Source organism: Ramularia collo-cygni, assembly GCF_900074925.1.
Source record: "Ramularia collo-cygni strain URUG2 genome assembly, contig: RCC_scaffold08, whole genome shotgun sequence".
Taxonomy (NCBI): Eukaryota; Fungi; Ascomycota; class Dothideomycetes; order Mycosphaerellales; family Mycosphaerellaceae; genus Ramularia; species Ramularia collo-cygni.
The window spans coordinates 344,694-361,433 of record NW_019716262.1 but is presented as its reverse complement, the minus strand read 5'-3'; the positions used below and the strand labels follow the sequence as shown (position 1 = coordinate 361,433).

At 54.1% G+C, this 16,740-nt stretch overlaps 6 protein-coding genes; 3 read left to right on the top strand and 3 right to left on the bottom strand.

Moving 5' to 3' along the window:
- Positions 1 to 1,370: 1,370 nt before the first annotated feature.
- On the top strand, positions 1,371 to 4,943 carry RCC_05679 (related to Protein STU1; the record flags this gene model as incomplete). Its single annotated transcript, XM_023770945.1, has 1 exon — positions 1,371 to 4,943. The coding sequence occupies one exon, from the start codon at positions 1,371 to 1,373 to the stop codon at positions 4,941 to 4,943; it is 3,573 nt and encodes a 1,190-aa protein (XP_023626713.1).
- A 1,020-nt stretch (positions 4,944 to 5,963) lies between these two features.
- On the top strand, positions 5,964 to 9,228 carry RCC_05678 (probable KH domain protein; the record flags this gene model as incomplete). XM_023770944.1 has 3 exons in its annotated part: positions 5,964 to 6,497; positions 6,559 to 8,181; positions 8,233 to 9,228. The coding sequence occupies 3 exons, from the start codon at positions 5,964 to 5,966 to the stop codon at positions 9,226 to 9,228; spliced, it is 3,153 nt and encodes a 1,050-aa protein (XP_023626712.1).
- Positions 9,229 to 9,984: 756 nt separating this feature from the next.
- RCC_05677 (related to ribonuclease III domain proteins) lies at positions 9,985 to 11,376 on the bottom strand (the record flags this gene model as incomplete). The annotated part of the gene is made up of 1 exon (XM_023770943.1): positions 9,985 to 11,376. The coding sequence occupies one exon, from the start codon at positions 11,374 to 11,376 to the stop codon at positions 9,985 to 9,987; it is 1,392 nt and encodes a 463-aa protein (XP_023626711.1).
- Positions 11,377 to 11,565: 189 nt separating this feature from the next.
- On the top strand, positions 11,566 to 12,017 carry RCC_05676 (uncharacterized protein; the record flags this gene model as incomplete). XM_023770942.1 has 3 exons in its annotated part: positions 11,566 to 11,609; positions 11,674 to 11,830; positions 11,931 to 12,017. The coding sequence occupies 3 exons, from the start codon at positions 11,566 to 11,568 to the stop codon at positions 12,015 to 12,017; spliced, it is 288 nt and encodes a 95-aa protein (XP_023626710.1).
- Positions 12,018 to 12,375: 358 nt separating this feature from the next.
- On the bottom strand, positions 12,376 to 14,463 carry RCC_05675 (probable carnitine acetyl transferase; the record flags this gene model as incomplete). XM_023770941.1 has 4 exons in its annotated part: positions 12,376 to 12,520; positions 12,574 to 14,209; positions 14,268 to 14,316; positions 14,389 to 14,463. The coding sequence occupies 4 exons, from the start codon at positions 14,461 to 14,463 to the stop codon at positions 12,376 to 12,378; spliced, it is 1,905 nt and encodes a 634-aa protein (XP_023626709.1).
- Positions 14,464 to 15,323: 860 nt separating this feature from the next.
- On the bottom strand, positions 15,324 to 16,491 carry RCC_05674 (probable malate dehydrogenase; the record flags this gene model as incomplete). XM_023770940.1 has 3 exons in its annotated part: positions 15,324 to 16,118; positions 16,192 to 16,350; positions 16,411 to 16,491. 3 exons carry the CDS (start codon positions 16,489 to 16,491, stop codon positions 15,324 to 15,326), a joined length of 1,035 nt encoding a protein of 344 aa, XP_023626708.1.
- Between the last annotated feature and the right edge of the window lie 249 nt (positions 16,492 to 16,740).

Here is a 16,740-nt window from a genome sequence, read left to right as displayed (position 1 = left end):
TTAAGCCTAGGTAGAAGACGGTTAAGGCCGTTAACCTATCGCTAAAGAAGCGCGTCCCGAAGACGACTAGAGCTACCCGCGTAATTTAGCTATTTCGCTACTAAAACGGAGTCCGCGTTAATGTAGCATCGGAGAGAACTAAGTATAGCCTTCGTAAGTTAATAAAGAATCGGACTAGGGACGATAAGAACTTTACTAAGGAGTCCCTCTAGGACGAAGTAATTAAGAAGAAATAGTTCGCTAATGCGAACGAGTTCTAGCTACGGTTTATAAGAGATAATAGAATAGCATTTAACATTAACCGGGACATTTTCCTCTAGACTATGCTATAGTACGTCGAGGATTCCGACGAGTAGCCTAAATTCGAGATCGACGTTCTTCCTAGTGCTCCGCCGAGAAGTATACGCGTCCGCCGCTAGGCGAAGTAATTAGGTAGGTAATAGGTARTTAAAGGATAATAGACTAGATAACGGACGGTAGATGTTAGACGATAGACTAGATAATAGACTGGATAATGGACTAGATAATAGACTAGATAATAGATGTTAGATGTTGGATTATAGACGGGAAATTAGTAATGGGTAATGGACAATGGACAATAGCGCGAACTTTTCCTGCTTCCAATTTAGGTGGCGTACGTTGGAGGCGATTCTAACGAATGATCAGTTGGTTGAGATGAAATTGAGTCTTGTTCTAACAYAGTAATCAGGAGTCCACGTTCGTAGCGTTTCTCCCATACCTGGCCCTCCGCAAGCTCCGGGAGGTACGGTCGGCTTCGCATCCATTATCCTTGGTCCAATTCCCATTGTCGGGGGTAAAATTGTCAGTCCTCGCCGCCCTTGATGGAAGATAGCCATATGGAGCTTCCATCATGAGCGAGATCGTCCACACGTAAGCGCAGCTTTGGTATCTCGAACTTGTGCTTTCGGATGGGCAGTGTCGATATGGCTGGCGAGGCGCCTTGAGCGAGCGGAGGAATGGCTGGCATATTGAAGGCGTCAGATGCTTTTACAGGAGGCTCTCGGAATTACATACGTAGTCGCCTTCTCGACCACAACTCGGGGCATGTGCATGGATCTGCAAGGTTCGGACGGATTGTCAACCCTAAAGACGCTCGGACACTCGCGATGTAAATGCCGTCCAGCAGGACGGACGATCAACTCCTTGCTCCTCAACTCAGACTGTCGCCCGGTATCCTTCGTGCCTTGTGCAAGGCTTTCGTCGAGCTGCTCGTCGCCCGACTTTGCGATCGCCGAATATAATTGCGAATCACGCTCAACAATCCGAGGTGTCGCAAACCCCCTTGCGAAGCCGCAGCCCTGTATCCTAGCAACGGCAGGTGCAGAGATCCACAACGCCGCGCTTCGATCATGACGGACACTACTTTGTCAACAAGCACCACCAACGCAGCCAACATGGAGCAGCAAGCGGCGACTCTGCTGCAGACGTTGAAACGTCCCGCTGCGCCATCCGAGGCCAAGATCCAGCAACTACAGGCGCTCAAATCAGACGTCAAACATTACCGCGTGCCGGAAAGCGCGCAGTCGATCATCTTCGAGTGCATCAAGGCCGCCATCACCCAGCAGGCCTCCGCGACCCTCGCCAGTACTGCCTTCTCCACCCTCGGCCATCTGCTAAAGCGACTTAACATCCAGGATGCCTCGGGTCATGCCATCCGCCAGCTTGCGCCGCGCCTTTTCCCGGCCATTCAGGACAGACTAAACGACTTGCGCGAACCTGTGCGCATTGCCGCAGCGCAGGCGCTTACAGACTTGTTTCCATATTGTGCAGGAGACGTGGAGCAGATCGTACTGGACGAGGCCATCGGTGGTTCCAATGCACGAGCCAAGGAGACTGGGATGAAATGGGTGGTGAAGATGCACAACGAGGAGGCCATGCCATTCAAGGGCTACGTCTCGTCAATTGTCGCGCGACTGGAGGATGCGGATGGGACAGTGCGCGAAGCTGCAAAGGCTGTCTTGATCGAGCTGTTCAGCAAAGCGCCCGACAGAGCCAAGACAGACCTGAAGAAACAACTGAAGGCACACTCCGTACGGCACTCCATCGCAACTCAGATATTGGCAGCTTTGGACCCACCGCCGCGAATACACACTGGAAACGACAGCGAGCCTGATCTAACCACCTCGACCAGATCCTTGCCAGCCGTCGACCACATTGCACACTTTGCTGAGACGCTCAACAGTGAAGCTGCGCAACCGCCGCCGGTCGAGACCGTGCCAATGGATCCGATATACGTGCACACTCAGAGGGAGCTGGAAGACACGTTCCGCGACATGCTCCCCCACTTCGAGGGCAAGGAGACAGAGCAGAACTGGATGCCACGCGACAAAGCGGTACTCAAGATACGACGTCTGCTAAAGGGAAACGCGGCCAACGAGTTCCACGGGGCTTTCATGGCAGGCATCAAGAGCTGTGTCGAGGGCATGCTAAAAGTTGCGAACTCGCTGCGCACAACCATGTCCTCAAACGGCTGCCAGTTGATTCAGGAGCTTGCAAAGACCCTTGGACCAGCCTTGGATCCTCATGTCGAGATATTATTGCAATCATTCATCAAAATGAGCGCCGCGACAAAACACATAGCAGCGGAGAACGGCAGAATTACCGCTGACCTGATTTTCCAAAATTGTTCATATCACGTACAAATGATGCGGCACATATGGATCGCCGCGCAGGAGAAGAACGCTCAAGTGAGACAGTACGCACCGGACTGGCTGAGGACTGTGCTGAAGCGTCAGTCGAGCTACAAGCATGGATTTGAAAGTTCTGGCGGGTTAGAACTCGCCGAAAAGTGCTTGAAGAAGGGGCTCGATGACGCGAATCCGAAGGTGAAAGAAGGCAATCGTACCGCGTTCTGGCAGTTCAGTAAGACATGGCCTGAAAAGGCGGAGGCAATCATGTCGAAACTCGACCCCAAGATGWAGACGGCGCTGGAGCGACATCCACACAATCCTCACGCAGCTCTTCACCAATCGCATAGTGCGGTTGTCGCAACTGCGCGTCCTGCAGGTACATCAAGTCGGACCGCGCTACGGGAGATGCTGGCAGAGCAGAGAAAGGCCAAAGCTGCAGGAAAGGTCCCGGCTCGTCCAAACTCTGCGATGGCCGACCTTTCCCCTGTAAAGTCCAGGACGACGCCTGCAGGGAGCGCCAATGCTCGTGGTCCTTCCAATCTATCAAAAGTTACAAACCGGAATGTCTCGTCAACATCCAACGCATCAGCAGCTGATCCTTCCGCGGCGACGAAGAAGGGTAGTTCCCTGATGTCAGGACCCGTACGAAGGCCGCGGAGGCCTGAGGTCCCAAGGCCCCAGACGGCCGAWCCATACAGTTCGAGAAGAATGCTCCGGCCTGAGACACCGGCAAGCAATGCAAGCCCTGCTGGGAGCCCTGGGAGGGGAACTGGTGCATCTAAAGCTTCGTTCGCGTCTTCAACTGCCCGAAACAGAGCAAAGGCCACAGATATCGCAGCAGGAAGCCCAGTAGACAGCCCAGTCAAGCGTAGCCCAGGTCTTCCACGTGGCCATTACCAGAACGGTCCAGATTCCAGGCCGACGAGCAAGGGCAGCGTTGGGWCAAACGCAGGAAACACAAGCAGTGCTCGAGATGACCACTTCTCTATGGCTGTGCCTATCAATGGAGCTTCAAATCGTGGCGCGTTCTCCCCGGGCCACAAGAGGGCTACTGGCCAGTCAGCGTCGATGGACAGTGGCATCCCGCAGATGACTGACGACGAAGGATTCACCATGGTAATCCCGGATCTCGGTGGAAGTCAGTCACGGGCACGCTCGCCTCTCGCGTACCGTAACCCTATGAAGGCTATGTTCGATGATGCGCGAGAGAGAGTGGGCAAGCTCTCGCCCGAAACCGAACGATACATACGGAAGCCAAGTGACGAGGAGGCTAGTCAACAGGGTGGCCCAGTCAGATCTCCCGCTCCTCAAGCTGAAGAAGTGCACATCTACGAGGACCCTTTCACCGAGGACGAAGCCCGAGGCGGGGCGTCTGAAGACCGCAAAGTCCTGGGTGAATTACCTGTGAATGAGAACGTTCGCTTAGGGAGCCCGACCTTGAGTGTTGGGTCGAACACAAGCCCTTCGAGCAGTCCGCGCCATGAGGAGTCGCAGGTTCCCACCATATCGACTCCTCAAGATCGCACAGATGCCATGCGGAATCGAAAGCTGTTGGACTCAGGAATTCAGCGCATTCGATCGAAAGCACTCGATGCTCACGGGTTCCGACGTGTGCAGGAACTTGTCCGGTCCAAGACCGATATTTGGGATGGCGGCAAGAAATACGATGAGCTCATGGCCGTACTTCTGGACTACCTGCGAACGTTCGATCGAGACGTGAAGCTAAACCAGCAGCCTCACAAAGCCGCTGGATTGAAGACGCAAGCGCTTGGACTGGTTCGTGCGCTTCTAGCATTGTTTCGGAAAGATGCGGTGGCATGGCATGGCAAAGCTCTGGTGTCTGTGCTGGTATGCAGGCAGGGGATCGACGGCAGTAGCCATGTCCTGGCGGATGTGCAACGAACAGCAGACGAGATCGTTCTGGAAGCTGCGCCGGAGTCATGCATAGATGCGATTCTCGCATTTCTGCCAACAGCCGCGGATGAAGAAACGTCCCCTCACTCTGTTGCCATGGCGCTTGGTGTGCTCCGACAGCTGCTCACGGCGGCTAAAGACCGGGAAATCGATCTGGGAGATGAGAGAAAAGCGAACGTCGCACGTACTACTGCAAGTCACCTGGGAGACGCTGACTCTGAAGTCCGCAAGGCGGACGTCGAGCTCGCCAGCGAGCTGTTCGATATTTTCGGGCCTGCCAAGGGAGAGTTCTGGACCCAGTTCAAGGGTGTTGATGAAGGACGGCTTGGGTTATTGACATATTACATTGCGAAGAAGAGCAAGTCTGTCACTCCGTGATTTGGTGATTGATGTTGGAAATGGGGTGTATGGAAAAGCGGCATGTACTCTATTTGTATTTGGGAAGCGAAGGCGCTGGTGGTGTTCCATAACGAAGCGAGCATGCTTGTACGAATTGAAGGTTGCACGTATCCCATGTCAATGCCTCTGTGAGAACCAGGTGTATGTCTGTTGTATTGCTCATGTGCGCGTCGTCCTTGTTCTTCGCCTAAGTACGATGGACTCCGATTTTGAAGGACACCATAAGCTATGGCAGCTAGCAAATTCGTACTCACGTCACGGATGTCAACACACAAGGTAGGTCCACAAAGCGCAAATATACCTAGGTAGCGCCTCACGTTTAAGAGGTTATAGTTCGATGGTGACACATCACCGCCCGCCCTTGAACGGGGCCCAGACTACCCAAACCCTAACACTAGTACTCCATGATGTGAAGATCAATGGTCAATCTCCAGAACATGTAATCGCGACACCTCACATGGCGGTAGTTGAGATGGAGCTCCACGCGAGATGAAGCACATAATGCTTGCTGTGTTCGCTGAGAGAGGGGATCCTTGTACGAGCATATCACCTCTCGAGCCGCTGCTCAACTACCTATTGTATGTGGAAAGGAGTGACAGCGACAGTAACCTGCAAAAGAAAATGATCATGCAGCGTCATTGTCGCAGAGTTGTGGGCGTTGGAAGTTAGAACTGATAATAGCTTAATAAGTAAGGTAACGCTACCTATATGAATGCTTACCTAATGTACACCCGACGACTCGACCTCTGATGGAACCTTGTCTTGCTTGTCATCAACCTTCCTTGAAAACATCCCTCGTCCCACCATCTCGGAATGTCTCCAAGCTCTTGAAGACTCGGTGTTGGTTGCTTTCTGCCTTCCGTTCTCTCTCCCATTGCGCTTTGATTCCAATTCTCCACCCCCGGCACGCGACCTTGAATCGTTTTTGACACGCTCGCTCCGCCTCTCATCACCACGGCCCCTGCCCGTACGCACACCCGACGTGAATGCAGGCAAAGCATGCACAAGATCTCCAACTTCACCGGCTCCGCTCGTCATGGCTGGGAGAAGATGACGCCTTCGATGGGCTTTGGACGCCAGCAGGAAAACCCGATGGTGCAGGCCAACAAGCGCGCAATGCCGGGCGTGTCCATGAGCCCCAACCCGGCGGTGCCCGGCCATCCGATCAACCTGTCGTTCAACGTGCCATTCCACTCCAATCTGGCCGGACCGGACCGGGAGGACATCTTGTACAGCAGCACTGGCGCCTATCAGAAGTGGGTGCACGCCGATGGCGCCGCTGAGGACACGCCCCACCATGCCCTGCCCGTGCACACGCGCAATGTCGAGACACTGCGTAGCCTTTGCAAGCAGCTAAGCGATAGCAGCGGCGAACGCGTGCATGCCACCGTCACCTCTTCCAAGCCAAAGCCGGTTCCGGGCATGCAGCGCGGCCCACTCACCGCACTGGTCACCAATGTGTGCATCTCAGGAGATGCAGACGTAGTGCACAAGATGCGTGCCAAAATCTTGAACGAGACGCCGATAACACTGGTGAGATGCTCTCCTTCCATTTTCCACGAGTGGTGCGTGCGGCTGACAAACAAACCTGTAGCGCTGTGAGAGCGTGGACATCGATCGAGAGATAGTCTTCCCCAAGGGGCAGGAGGGCGCACGAACGGATATCCTCAATCACATGGACGATATCGCCGACCAGACAAAGGCCGACATTTTCCTGCTCGAGTCCAAGGCGAAGCGAAAGGACTCGGACTCGGTCAGCTTCACCGGAGGCATGGAGAAGAGCATGGATCATAGACTGCGACTGTAYGTCTATGGCGACAACGAGAGCTCCGAGAACGCGAAGACGAGACTATTAATCATGATTGACCAAATTCTCCATCGCCAAGTTGATACCATTCGACTCGAGCTTTCACTGCACAGCTTGGTTGCGGGTCGCAACAGGAGGAACATCAAGATGATCGAGTCGTCGACTAGCACTGCGATCTACTTCCCTCCTATGTTTCCAACCGTTTTTGGGTATGCACCTCCGGGTTCCATACCGCTGCGGGCCAGGGACGAGATCATCATCACAGGTGACCACATGGACAACATTCTTCAAGCCAAAAAGCGCCTACATGATCTGGTACTGAACTGTAAGACATTTGTCAAAGATGTTCAAATCACGAGGAGCAAGGTGGATTACATCCTGTTGGAACGACTGGACAAGATCCGCAAGATCATTGAGGCCAATGKGTCATATGTCCTGCTTCCACCGCTGGGCAATCACTCAGGCGTTTTGCGAGTGCAGGCAACTGACATACTCAATGTAGAGCGCACTGTCCGTGAGATCATGGGTCTCGCCGGACAATTCTACAGCGCGTCTTGGTGGGTCACCCATCCAGACCCTTCACAGCGACAGCCAACGCCGTCCGACATCCGTGCCATGCTGCCCGACATTTGCATCAACTCCGGCTCGGAAATCACCTTTGAGAAACTCAACTTCCATATCAACGGCAGTGATGACTCTGTCAAGGCGGCCATGTCCATTATCAATACCTTGCCTTTTGTCAAAAAGGCACAGTCCACACTGCGTGTCAAGGTCGAGCTTGCCAATGAGCACAAGGAATTTGTGAGCGGAAAGAAAAACGGGAAGATCAATAAGATCATGAGCCAGAGCAACGTGCAAATCGTCTTCGATGGCTTCAACGAGTACAACTTCTACATTGACGTTCGCGGAGCACAGTACGAGGCGACCAAAAATGGATTGGACTTGGTGGAGCTAGAGATGCCAGCGTCCATCTCCTTCCACGTTCCGGACCAGTACCACAAGCGAATTATTGGTATCGGCGGCCAGCACATCCAGCGCATCATGAAGAAATACTCTGTTTTCGTCAAGTTCTCCAACGCGATGGACCGTGGTGGAATCGGCAAAGACGACGACGACATCAAGGTCGACAACGTCATCTGCCGTACTCCAGCTCGCAATGCTGACAATCTTGAGCTGGTGAAGCAAGAGATCATGGACATGGTCGAGAAGGTAGACGCCGAGTTCGTCTCCGAGGCTATCCCTGTTGACCGCCTCTACCACCGCGAGCTGATAGCCCGCATGTCGGAGATTGAAGATCTGGAAAAGAAATGGAACTGCAAGATCACATTTCCTGGCACTGAACAGGCCAGCGACATCATCACTGTTTCCGGCCCAGAGTATCAAGTGCCTCAGGCTGTCGATGAGTTCTTGGTAAGCATCCCTAGCGATGGCCACAGAGCAACACGCTGACCATTTACACAGGGCATGGTGCCAGAAACCCACGAAATCGAGTTCCCGACTTCGAACGAGTTGCGTGCATTCCTGACTTCCAACGAGTTTAACATGGACATCGCTCAGAGACTCAAGGAYCAATATGTGGTCGAAGTCGCCGTCAGTGAGCCCAGGAAGCAGACCGAAGAAGACCGTGAGATTGTTTTTGAGCATCTGGTGCTTAGCTACACACGCAACAATGCGGGCGGTCTGAAAGATGCCATTGACTTCTTGCTGCTTCCTCTGATGGGACGCGGCCTGGATCAGAGTGCCGTCAAAGGTGCCATCCCACGGCCTAAATCTGATTCTTTCGAAGACAACATGCCATACTTTGAGTCGAAGCTGCTTCAGCGCGCCGAGCCCCCAGTGACGACAGAGTCGCCTACCCGAGCAACCTTTGGCGACRACAGTACCGCACGCTCGATATTCGACAAGCTCCGCAAGCCAGGCAGCATGTCTTCCTTCACGTCGTTCATGGAACGTCGACGCAAGAATGGTGCGAACTCGCCTGCCTCCCTTTTTATGCACGCTTCGAACAATGCCTCCAAAGCCTCTCTCGTGAGCATGGAGTCCCGCGATTCGGGCTACCGTAACCCCTGGAACGACTCAGGAATCGACCTCGAACATGACCAGCAGACTGGTCATGCGCATACCAACAGTTGGAGCTCCTTCTCCGGCGCTACCAGCCGCCCAAACACCTCATCCAACTCCATCTCCGGAGGATACGATCCCAAGTTCCCGTTCGGCGTCAACGGGAACACTTCAACGACGTCTTTGAATACCCCCCCGATACCCGGTCTCGGCATGGTCAACAGCATGGGCGACACAACGGCAGGCGCCAGTAACGGCGACGTGACCCCCAAGTACGAGACTCGAATGAGTAACGGAAAGGGGAACCTCACGCCCGCTGACGGCTTGCAAGCGCCGATTTCTCGCCCATCTTCGACGAATGCCGCCACCACCAAACCTTCCTCCCTTGCGAAGTAGCACTTCTGGATACCCCTCGGCCCTAATCGGGCCTACGCAATGCTTTCGACGCGCTGCTTTATTGTATGCCTGGCATCTTGTTGTTTTTGTTTTTATCTGAGGAAATACCCCCAATGCGCGACGTTAACGGGACATGAAAAAAGCAGTGCTTTTTGCCAGTCTKATGGGACTGAAATATACCACTTTGCGTTTGCTTCCGGTTTTGCTGTTCTTGGCTGCGAGGAGTGGATGGTGTTTTTGTTTTTGCAAGCGCAGCCCTTGTTACATCGAAGAAACATGCGGTTTCAGGGGTGTGGCATTGCTCTTCACACTCCTTTCGACGACGATGATGAATGAAAAAAGAAACCAATTGAGAAGCATGAAAGTACCTTTTGCGAGTGTGCTACTGTGTTGCTCAAAATGATATATACAGTGAGAAATGTATCGTTGCATCCACTCACTCACTCTCTACTTGAATCTTGCGAGACGACCAGACGTCCCCCTGAGCTTAAAGACCACAATGTCAACACGATCAAGAACAAATCAGTTGACGACCGCTTTGACTCTCCGCAAGGCTGTCTCATTTGGTGCTYGTGGCTACCTGTTCGGGAACGTTGTCGTCCATGCACTACAAGGAGAGCCGGGAAGCTTTTGAGTTTTCGCGTCCCTTGTACGTATTTATACATGTCGAGCTTTTCAGCTTTCCTGCTCCACGCCGTGCCATGCCATGCAACGCGTTTTGAAATAGTAACACAATATGAACACTTGCCATCCAACCTACGTGATGATCTCGCCCGCGTCGACCATTTGTGCCTTCCATACCTTTCCACTTTTCCTGCCGTCTGCGCCCTCAACTTCGCTGGGTAAAACAATATCCTTATCAGGGGGACTGTACAAATACCAACTCCTTAATGCAGCCGCAGCAGCTCTAACTCGGGCTTCGTTCAAACTCGCACCCGTTGCCTCGCCCAGCTTATCGTCTCCACTAAAGACACCAACCACGAAGACTGGTGTTCTCGACAGGCGACCCGTCTCGCTGATGAGGCGCGCGACGGGTGGCTCGAATCCTTCCCGTGCACATAATCGTGAGAGATCGCGGGTCGGGTAGGTGAAATTGAAGAGTTGATGGAGAGCGAGATGTCTTGAGAGAACATGTGCAGCGTGGAAGTTTTTCGACGCTGCGGATCCGGCGTGCAGGTACAAGGCTCCTGCTAATGCACGAACGAATGAGGCCGAGGCGGCCTCGACCGTTGCAGGAGGCGTGTCCATATTTACAGGGCCAATGGTAGGTGTGTATCTTGAAGCAGGCGTGGACAGAGCGTCGTTTGAAAGGTGCTCCTCGCCGTCTGGCTCGGATCGCGATGCAATGGGTGCGCCTTGGAACGGCTTCGCATCATCATCGGTCTGCAGTCCAGGCTGGAGATCGCCAAACATATCATCATGCAAGATTCGGCYCGTCATTGTGCGCTTTCCTTGCCACCACCCCGGTCGTGTTGCATCCGTATTTTCTGTCCCCGCCTGCGGCATATCTTTGAGCCTGTGCATACCATCTGGGCCCATGCTGTTCCCTGCGTCCTGCCTCTTGAACTGTAGTAAACCAGCATCAACCTCGGGTCCTGGCGCCGCAACAATCTCTACACCCCACTCCTTGCGCATTGCGGCAAGTGTCGCAGGTCCAACATAGGCATATTGTGCGGCGAGCAGGACAGACATGGGGAGGCGCGGGTAATGGCAAATCAAGTATTCCGAGGTATAGTATCCCAGCAGCTCCTGTCCCAGGACTGCAAGCTCCCCATTGTTATATCCTGGGCGGGGATCGACCGAAGCATCAACCAGACAACGGGCGAGTGTCTTCAATGGCAGCTTGGTGGGCAGCGACAGACGGGCATGCAGCGCCGCCAGCTTTGCCGACCGCGCAGCACTCTCATGGTTGGGGAAGTTGCGCGAAATGGCGGCAGTCTCGAGGGTAGGATCCAATTCGATGGTGCTGCTCGGCAATGCAGAGTCGTGTGATGCAGTCAGGCGTGGACATTGGGCAAAGGCTCGCCGTGAAGTCGCTATTGGTGTCGGCCCATATCTGTGCACCCTCCGACCCAGCAAGTGTAACCGTGTATTTCGCGGACTCTGCTGCAGAGACGTCGCCCAGAGGTCCAGACGAAGGGCCTTCATCGCGCGAGGATGAGGAAGGGACAGGAAAGGGACGGGAATGAAGTTATTCGATGACCCTCAACTTCTGGAGGCTTGAATTCGAGAGGCAAGTCCGACGGGGAACGGCTCCTCCGCAAGACTTCACCTCGTTGCGCCCACCTCACTACTCGCCCTCCACACTCGCCCACTCCACACAACACACAACACACAATGCGGCCGTCACTAATTCTACGAGGGGGAGGTGGAAAGATTCCGTATGCTCGAATGCTACCATGATGCGCGTTGCTGCTCAGTATGTGTCTCTAACCATCTACACAGCTACCCAAAACACGTCTGGTCCCMGGCCGGTGGTTGGTACTCGCAACCTGCCAATTGGAAGACCAACACTGCAATCATGGGCGGTGTAGTATTTGGAATCGCTGCAATGACCTGGAACTTGAGTGCCGAGCGGGAATTCAGGAACGAGATGCCCAGGGTGAGTTGCGCTCACATCAACCTCAATGCCGAGGCCATTTTGCTTCTCCAAAGCAGTAGGCGCGATGTCAAAGGTTCCGTTCTAACAAGCCGCGACGCAGGCCGACCGATTCTTTCCATCACGATACTGGAGCAAGCAGATTATTGAGCACGAGAAGGCCGAGAAAGCCAAGGCAGGAGAGCTATGAGATTGCAGGGAAGATAGGAGCGGACAAAGCAGATAAGTGGCGTCGACCAAATCGTAGCCAATGCGCTGCATGTGAAGGAGCGAGAATTCACCAGGACGAGGATGAGGTGAGGGAAACGGAAGATGGAGCGGAACCTGTCATATACCACACAACAAACCCTTTCATGTCACCCAAAGAACGTATACAGTGAGACAAACAGGCTGACTGTGATCGAATGACATTCAGCTCGCGAGGGGGACTCTTTTGGTGATGTGATTTCCAAGACCTGCCATGTCCAGTCTATTAACTTTCTCGTACATGTACAAAGAGACTTTGGCCACTGGATGTTATGTCCAAGACCGATTCCACCAATCGAAGTCTAAAGTTTAGCCTTCAACTCAGCGCTCATAATCTCCTTGATGTCCAGAGCCGCTTGGTTGAGGAAGAAAGCCATGCGCTCGGATCCCAAGCCCTTGCTCACAACATTGAACTGCACGCTCTCCTCGTTGATCATGTATGCGATACTGCGAGAGTGTTAGCAATGGGTTCAGGCTCACTCAAGATGCAGTTAACTCACCCCCAACCATCATCAATAACCTGACTCCATCCGTACCCGTTGTAGTACTCGGAGCTCAATTGACTGCTGGAAATGTACCAGCTGCTGGAGTATGTGTACGCAGGATCGTTGAAGATCTCCGGTACGGGCTCTCCCTCTTGCAGAAGCTTCTTCAATCCGAACAGATGTCTGTCCACGCCCTTGCCGTCGCTAGCAGCAGAGATGTACTCTCCGTGGGCTGCCAGTGCCTTTCGGAAGAGGTTTCGGCAATCCTCCGCGGTCGCATTGGGGTTCGCCATGGCGTTGCAGAAAGCCACGCTTTCATCGCTCACAGTACGGCAAGTCTCGGTGCGACCTTCCTGGAAACGACGTGTAGCGGCACTTTCATATGTAGGCCTGTTCTTACCGTAGAATTTGTGGTAGGCGAGCTGGATGACCATCTGCACATAGGCATCCGGCGAGCACTTGAACTTCTTCATCAGACCCTTGCCATATCCCTGAAATGCCTCGACTCGCAGCTCGTGCTGGCCTATCAGGCCAGCGTGGTCTGAAGTCGCCTTTGCCACGTCCGAGTAGTTTTCTCCGCTCAGCTTGAAGCGAAGAGGCTGGGGGTCGGGAATGTCGGAGCGAAGGGTAACGTTCTCAAAGTCGAGCTTGTCGTTGAAGATCCAGTGCATGATGGTGTCATTCAAGCGGTGCGTGGGCGTTCCGTCCATCATCGAGTGCTCACCGGTGAAGCCAGAGGTACCGTTGTCGTTGATGATGAACTGAATTRGCTTGTCGAACCACCGGTTGGAGCCATCGCCGTGCCAGTATTGGCGCGAGCGTTCGTGAAGAGTGACGGGTTTCGCATCGTCGAGACAGATGACGAACGATGCCGCCTCGATGGCTTCAAGGGTTGCCTTGTTACCAGGGTCGGACGAGAGCAAACGCGCACGCATGTCGGTCCAGACATCGCGGTTCTCCGTGGTCATCACACCGATTGCTGGTGCCCTTTCCGCCATTTCGTAGACCCGCTGGAATTGATGTTCGAGCTCTTTGGCGCTAAGCTGCCTGCCGTTGTGGTGGGTCGGGACCTTGAAGAAAGCGTTCTTGCGGATGACGAGCACATATTGGTGGTCTTGGTAAGAATACTTGATGGGGTAATCGGCAGGCTTTGCGGGTATGCGACAGGCGTTGAACATCCAGTGGTAAGAGCTCATTGCCATGGGCAGTTTTTTCATGTACTCAGGCTCGAGCGAGCCCTCGTCAACCTGTTTCTGGAATTCCAGCGAAGCGAAGGTGATCGCAGCAGCACGCTTGGCTGGATCTCTACGTTTTCGGTCGTCACGGTGACTGTAAAAGTATGACACGTAGGGGACGACGGGGTCGCGGTAGCCCAGATAAGCAGCGTTGTTCCACCACTCCGAAAGCCAATTCTTGTGCTTTGGATCGTTTGCACGGCTCACAAGTCGGTCTTGTAGTTTGTGTCCAACTGCGCCGGGCTTCACAAAAGCTTCAACGGCCATCTTTGTGTTCTCGTACTCGGCCGCCGATAGCAGGGCGTGCACCGACTTGAGGTATCGCTTGGAGGTCTCCTCGAGGGTTGGGACGGGTAAGCGGGGGAGGGAGTCCTCATATCTAAGCATGGCACCTTTGGAGTGGTCCTCCTTGTAGCCTGGCCATGGTCAATGTGTGTTGCTCCTCTAGGCGGACAATGAAGGGGGAGCACATACTTGCCGGGAGGCCACTGTTCTTCCGCTGCTGGGGAGCCATTCTGATGTTCTGCATGCGCAAAGATCAGTACTCCATCCAGGAAACGGCAACGACAGTGAAGTTCGGGGGTGGTGCACTCACGCTGGCAGCTAGTCCTCTCTGAAGCGTTGTGGGAGCAGTAAAGAGGGCTCGCCTTCTAGCAACTGCGCCAAACATCCCAAGGACAAGATGGGTAAAGAGTGAAGGGCAGGAGATCGGTTATAGAAAAAGCTGTCGGCCGACGTATGGCGTCGTCTGCGTGCAGCTTGTCGCCCGGCACGTTTCCGTTTCAGTTCCAACCTCGGCTTCGCGTGATGGATCTACTCTCAAGCGTTCTCCAGACCGACCGGGGCCCTTGCTTCTGTGAACTCGCCTGTAACTTGCAACTCTTCACGTGCGTAGTTGCGACGGAATTTCGCAGGATAAGAGCAGATTCTTGAGATGCTGATAGTACAGGCCGGTTAGCGTTGGGTGATTGCTCAAGCGATAAGATCAAGGTGTTGTCACAGTCTTTCGTTGCCGTGTGACGTTAAAGCACGCGCCAATTGTCCCCGGATCCAAAAATCCTCCACACCAAGGTATCCTTCCTCAGGAGTCTTGGCCTTTGTTACGGCCGGGATGCACTTCTCGCCGACCTCGTCCGAGAGATGTGCGTGCTCACTTTTGTCAGATGACGAAAGCCAAGGGTAGTGTCCCGATGTATGTGGTTTGCGATGTCGACGAGGAGCATGACCTTTTGGGCCGGCCAGCAGGATCAGCAGAAATATCCCCATCCCGAGGCTGGTTGTACGACCGGACCTTATCCTGGGAGCACGAGAACTTATGCGTGAGGTTTCCGAGACGCTCGCGCATTGAACAATAGATCATCTACACCACTCATGCATGGGATCCGATTAGACAGACATTCGCTGTGGAAGATGTGTCAGAGACGAAAAGTGTTTGGAACCGCTATAACTACATTTTTACACAAGAGCTCTACGCTTCCAATACCCTTCGGTCTGGTACATGTCTGAGCGTGGCCATGAACGCTAATGCGCTTATGGGTTCGCCTTGACCCACTTCTCACCCTTCTCGATGTTGGTCTTGAGGTCCTTCAAACATACATCAAGGAGGCCTTGCTCGTGCTCAGTGACCTTGCCAACGGGGTGAATCTCCTCGACGCCGTTGGGGCCGAGAGTTACGCTCGATGAAAAGTAAGTGACGCCCTGGTCCTTGTACAGGGGTGAATCGACGTAGGTCTGCTCGACAACGCCCTTCTGGCCCTGGGCGGCCTTGAGGAGCGACTCGGTGAAACGAGCACCGGCCATGGCCATGGAGAGGGTAGCGGAGCCGGCACCGTCCTTTGCCTTGACAACCTCGTCACCACCGAACTGCACACGCTTGATGAAGGTGGCGAGCTCCTCGCCGGTCAGCTCATGACCAGACTGGCTGAGGAGTGGGACGATGGTCTCGCCGGAGTGTCCACCAACGACGACAATGTTCTCGGTAGCTGGGTCGGTGTTCTTGATCTGCGAGATGAAGCGGCTGGCGCGGACAACATCGAGGGTGGTCACACCAAAGAGCTTCTTGGGGTTGTAGACACCTGCGGCCTTGAATACCTCGGCGGTGATGGGCACGGTGCTGTTGACTGGGTTGGAGATGATGAGCATGGCGGCGTTGGGCGCGTGCTTCGCGGCGGCCTTGGCGAGGTCGCGGACAATAGAGGCGTTGGTGTTGAAAAGGTCGTCGCGGGTCATGCCTGGCTTGCGTGGAACACCAGCGGGGATGACCACGATCTCGGCACCCTTCAAGCAGGCGCCGAGGCCCTCTGGGGTGGGCTCGTAGCCGGTGACCTTCGATTCGTCAATATGCTGTACGTACGCATCTGGTCCATGTCGATGTCCATATCAACGATCTGCAACATACAGTGCTCTTTGTGTTGATGTGTCCAACATCAGCGGCGACACCTGGGCCACCCTTGATGTCGTAGAGGGCAAGCTCGCTGACGCGTGGGTTCAGCTTGAGGAGGAGAGACAGCGGCTGGCCGATACCACCGCCAGCGCCGAGCACGACAACCTTGGAGAGCTGCGACACAATTCCTATTAGCTATGCAAAGCATTGAGCCGCGGCGACAACGCTACTCACGTCGGCGGAAGTGGCGGAGAAAGCTCTGCGCTGGGCAGCTGCGCCCAAGACGGACTGTGACACCTTGCGAGCAGCGAACATGATGACGGTTATGTGTATAGAGGTGATGTGGGTTGGTGTTGTGGTTGACTCTGGTTGCTTTCCATCGCCAAAGACTTCGTAGAATCTTGGTCGAATGCGAAGCTTTGACCCTCGGACACTTTGGCCGATGACGGATGACCGTACGGCCGAGCGGCCGAGGAGCAAAGTACCTACCTCAACCTCAAGATCCTCAACCATCTTACACGTCAATCACCACGCACGAGCATCTCAACTTCTCCTTAAGCGGAG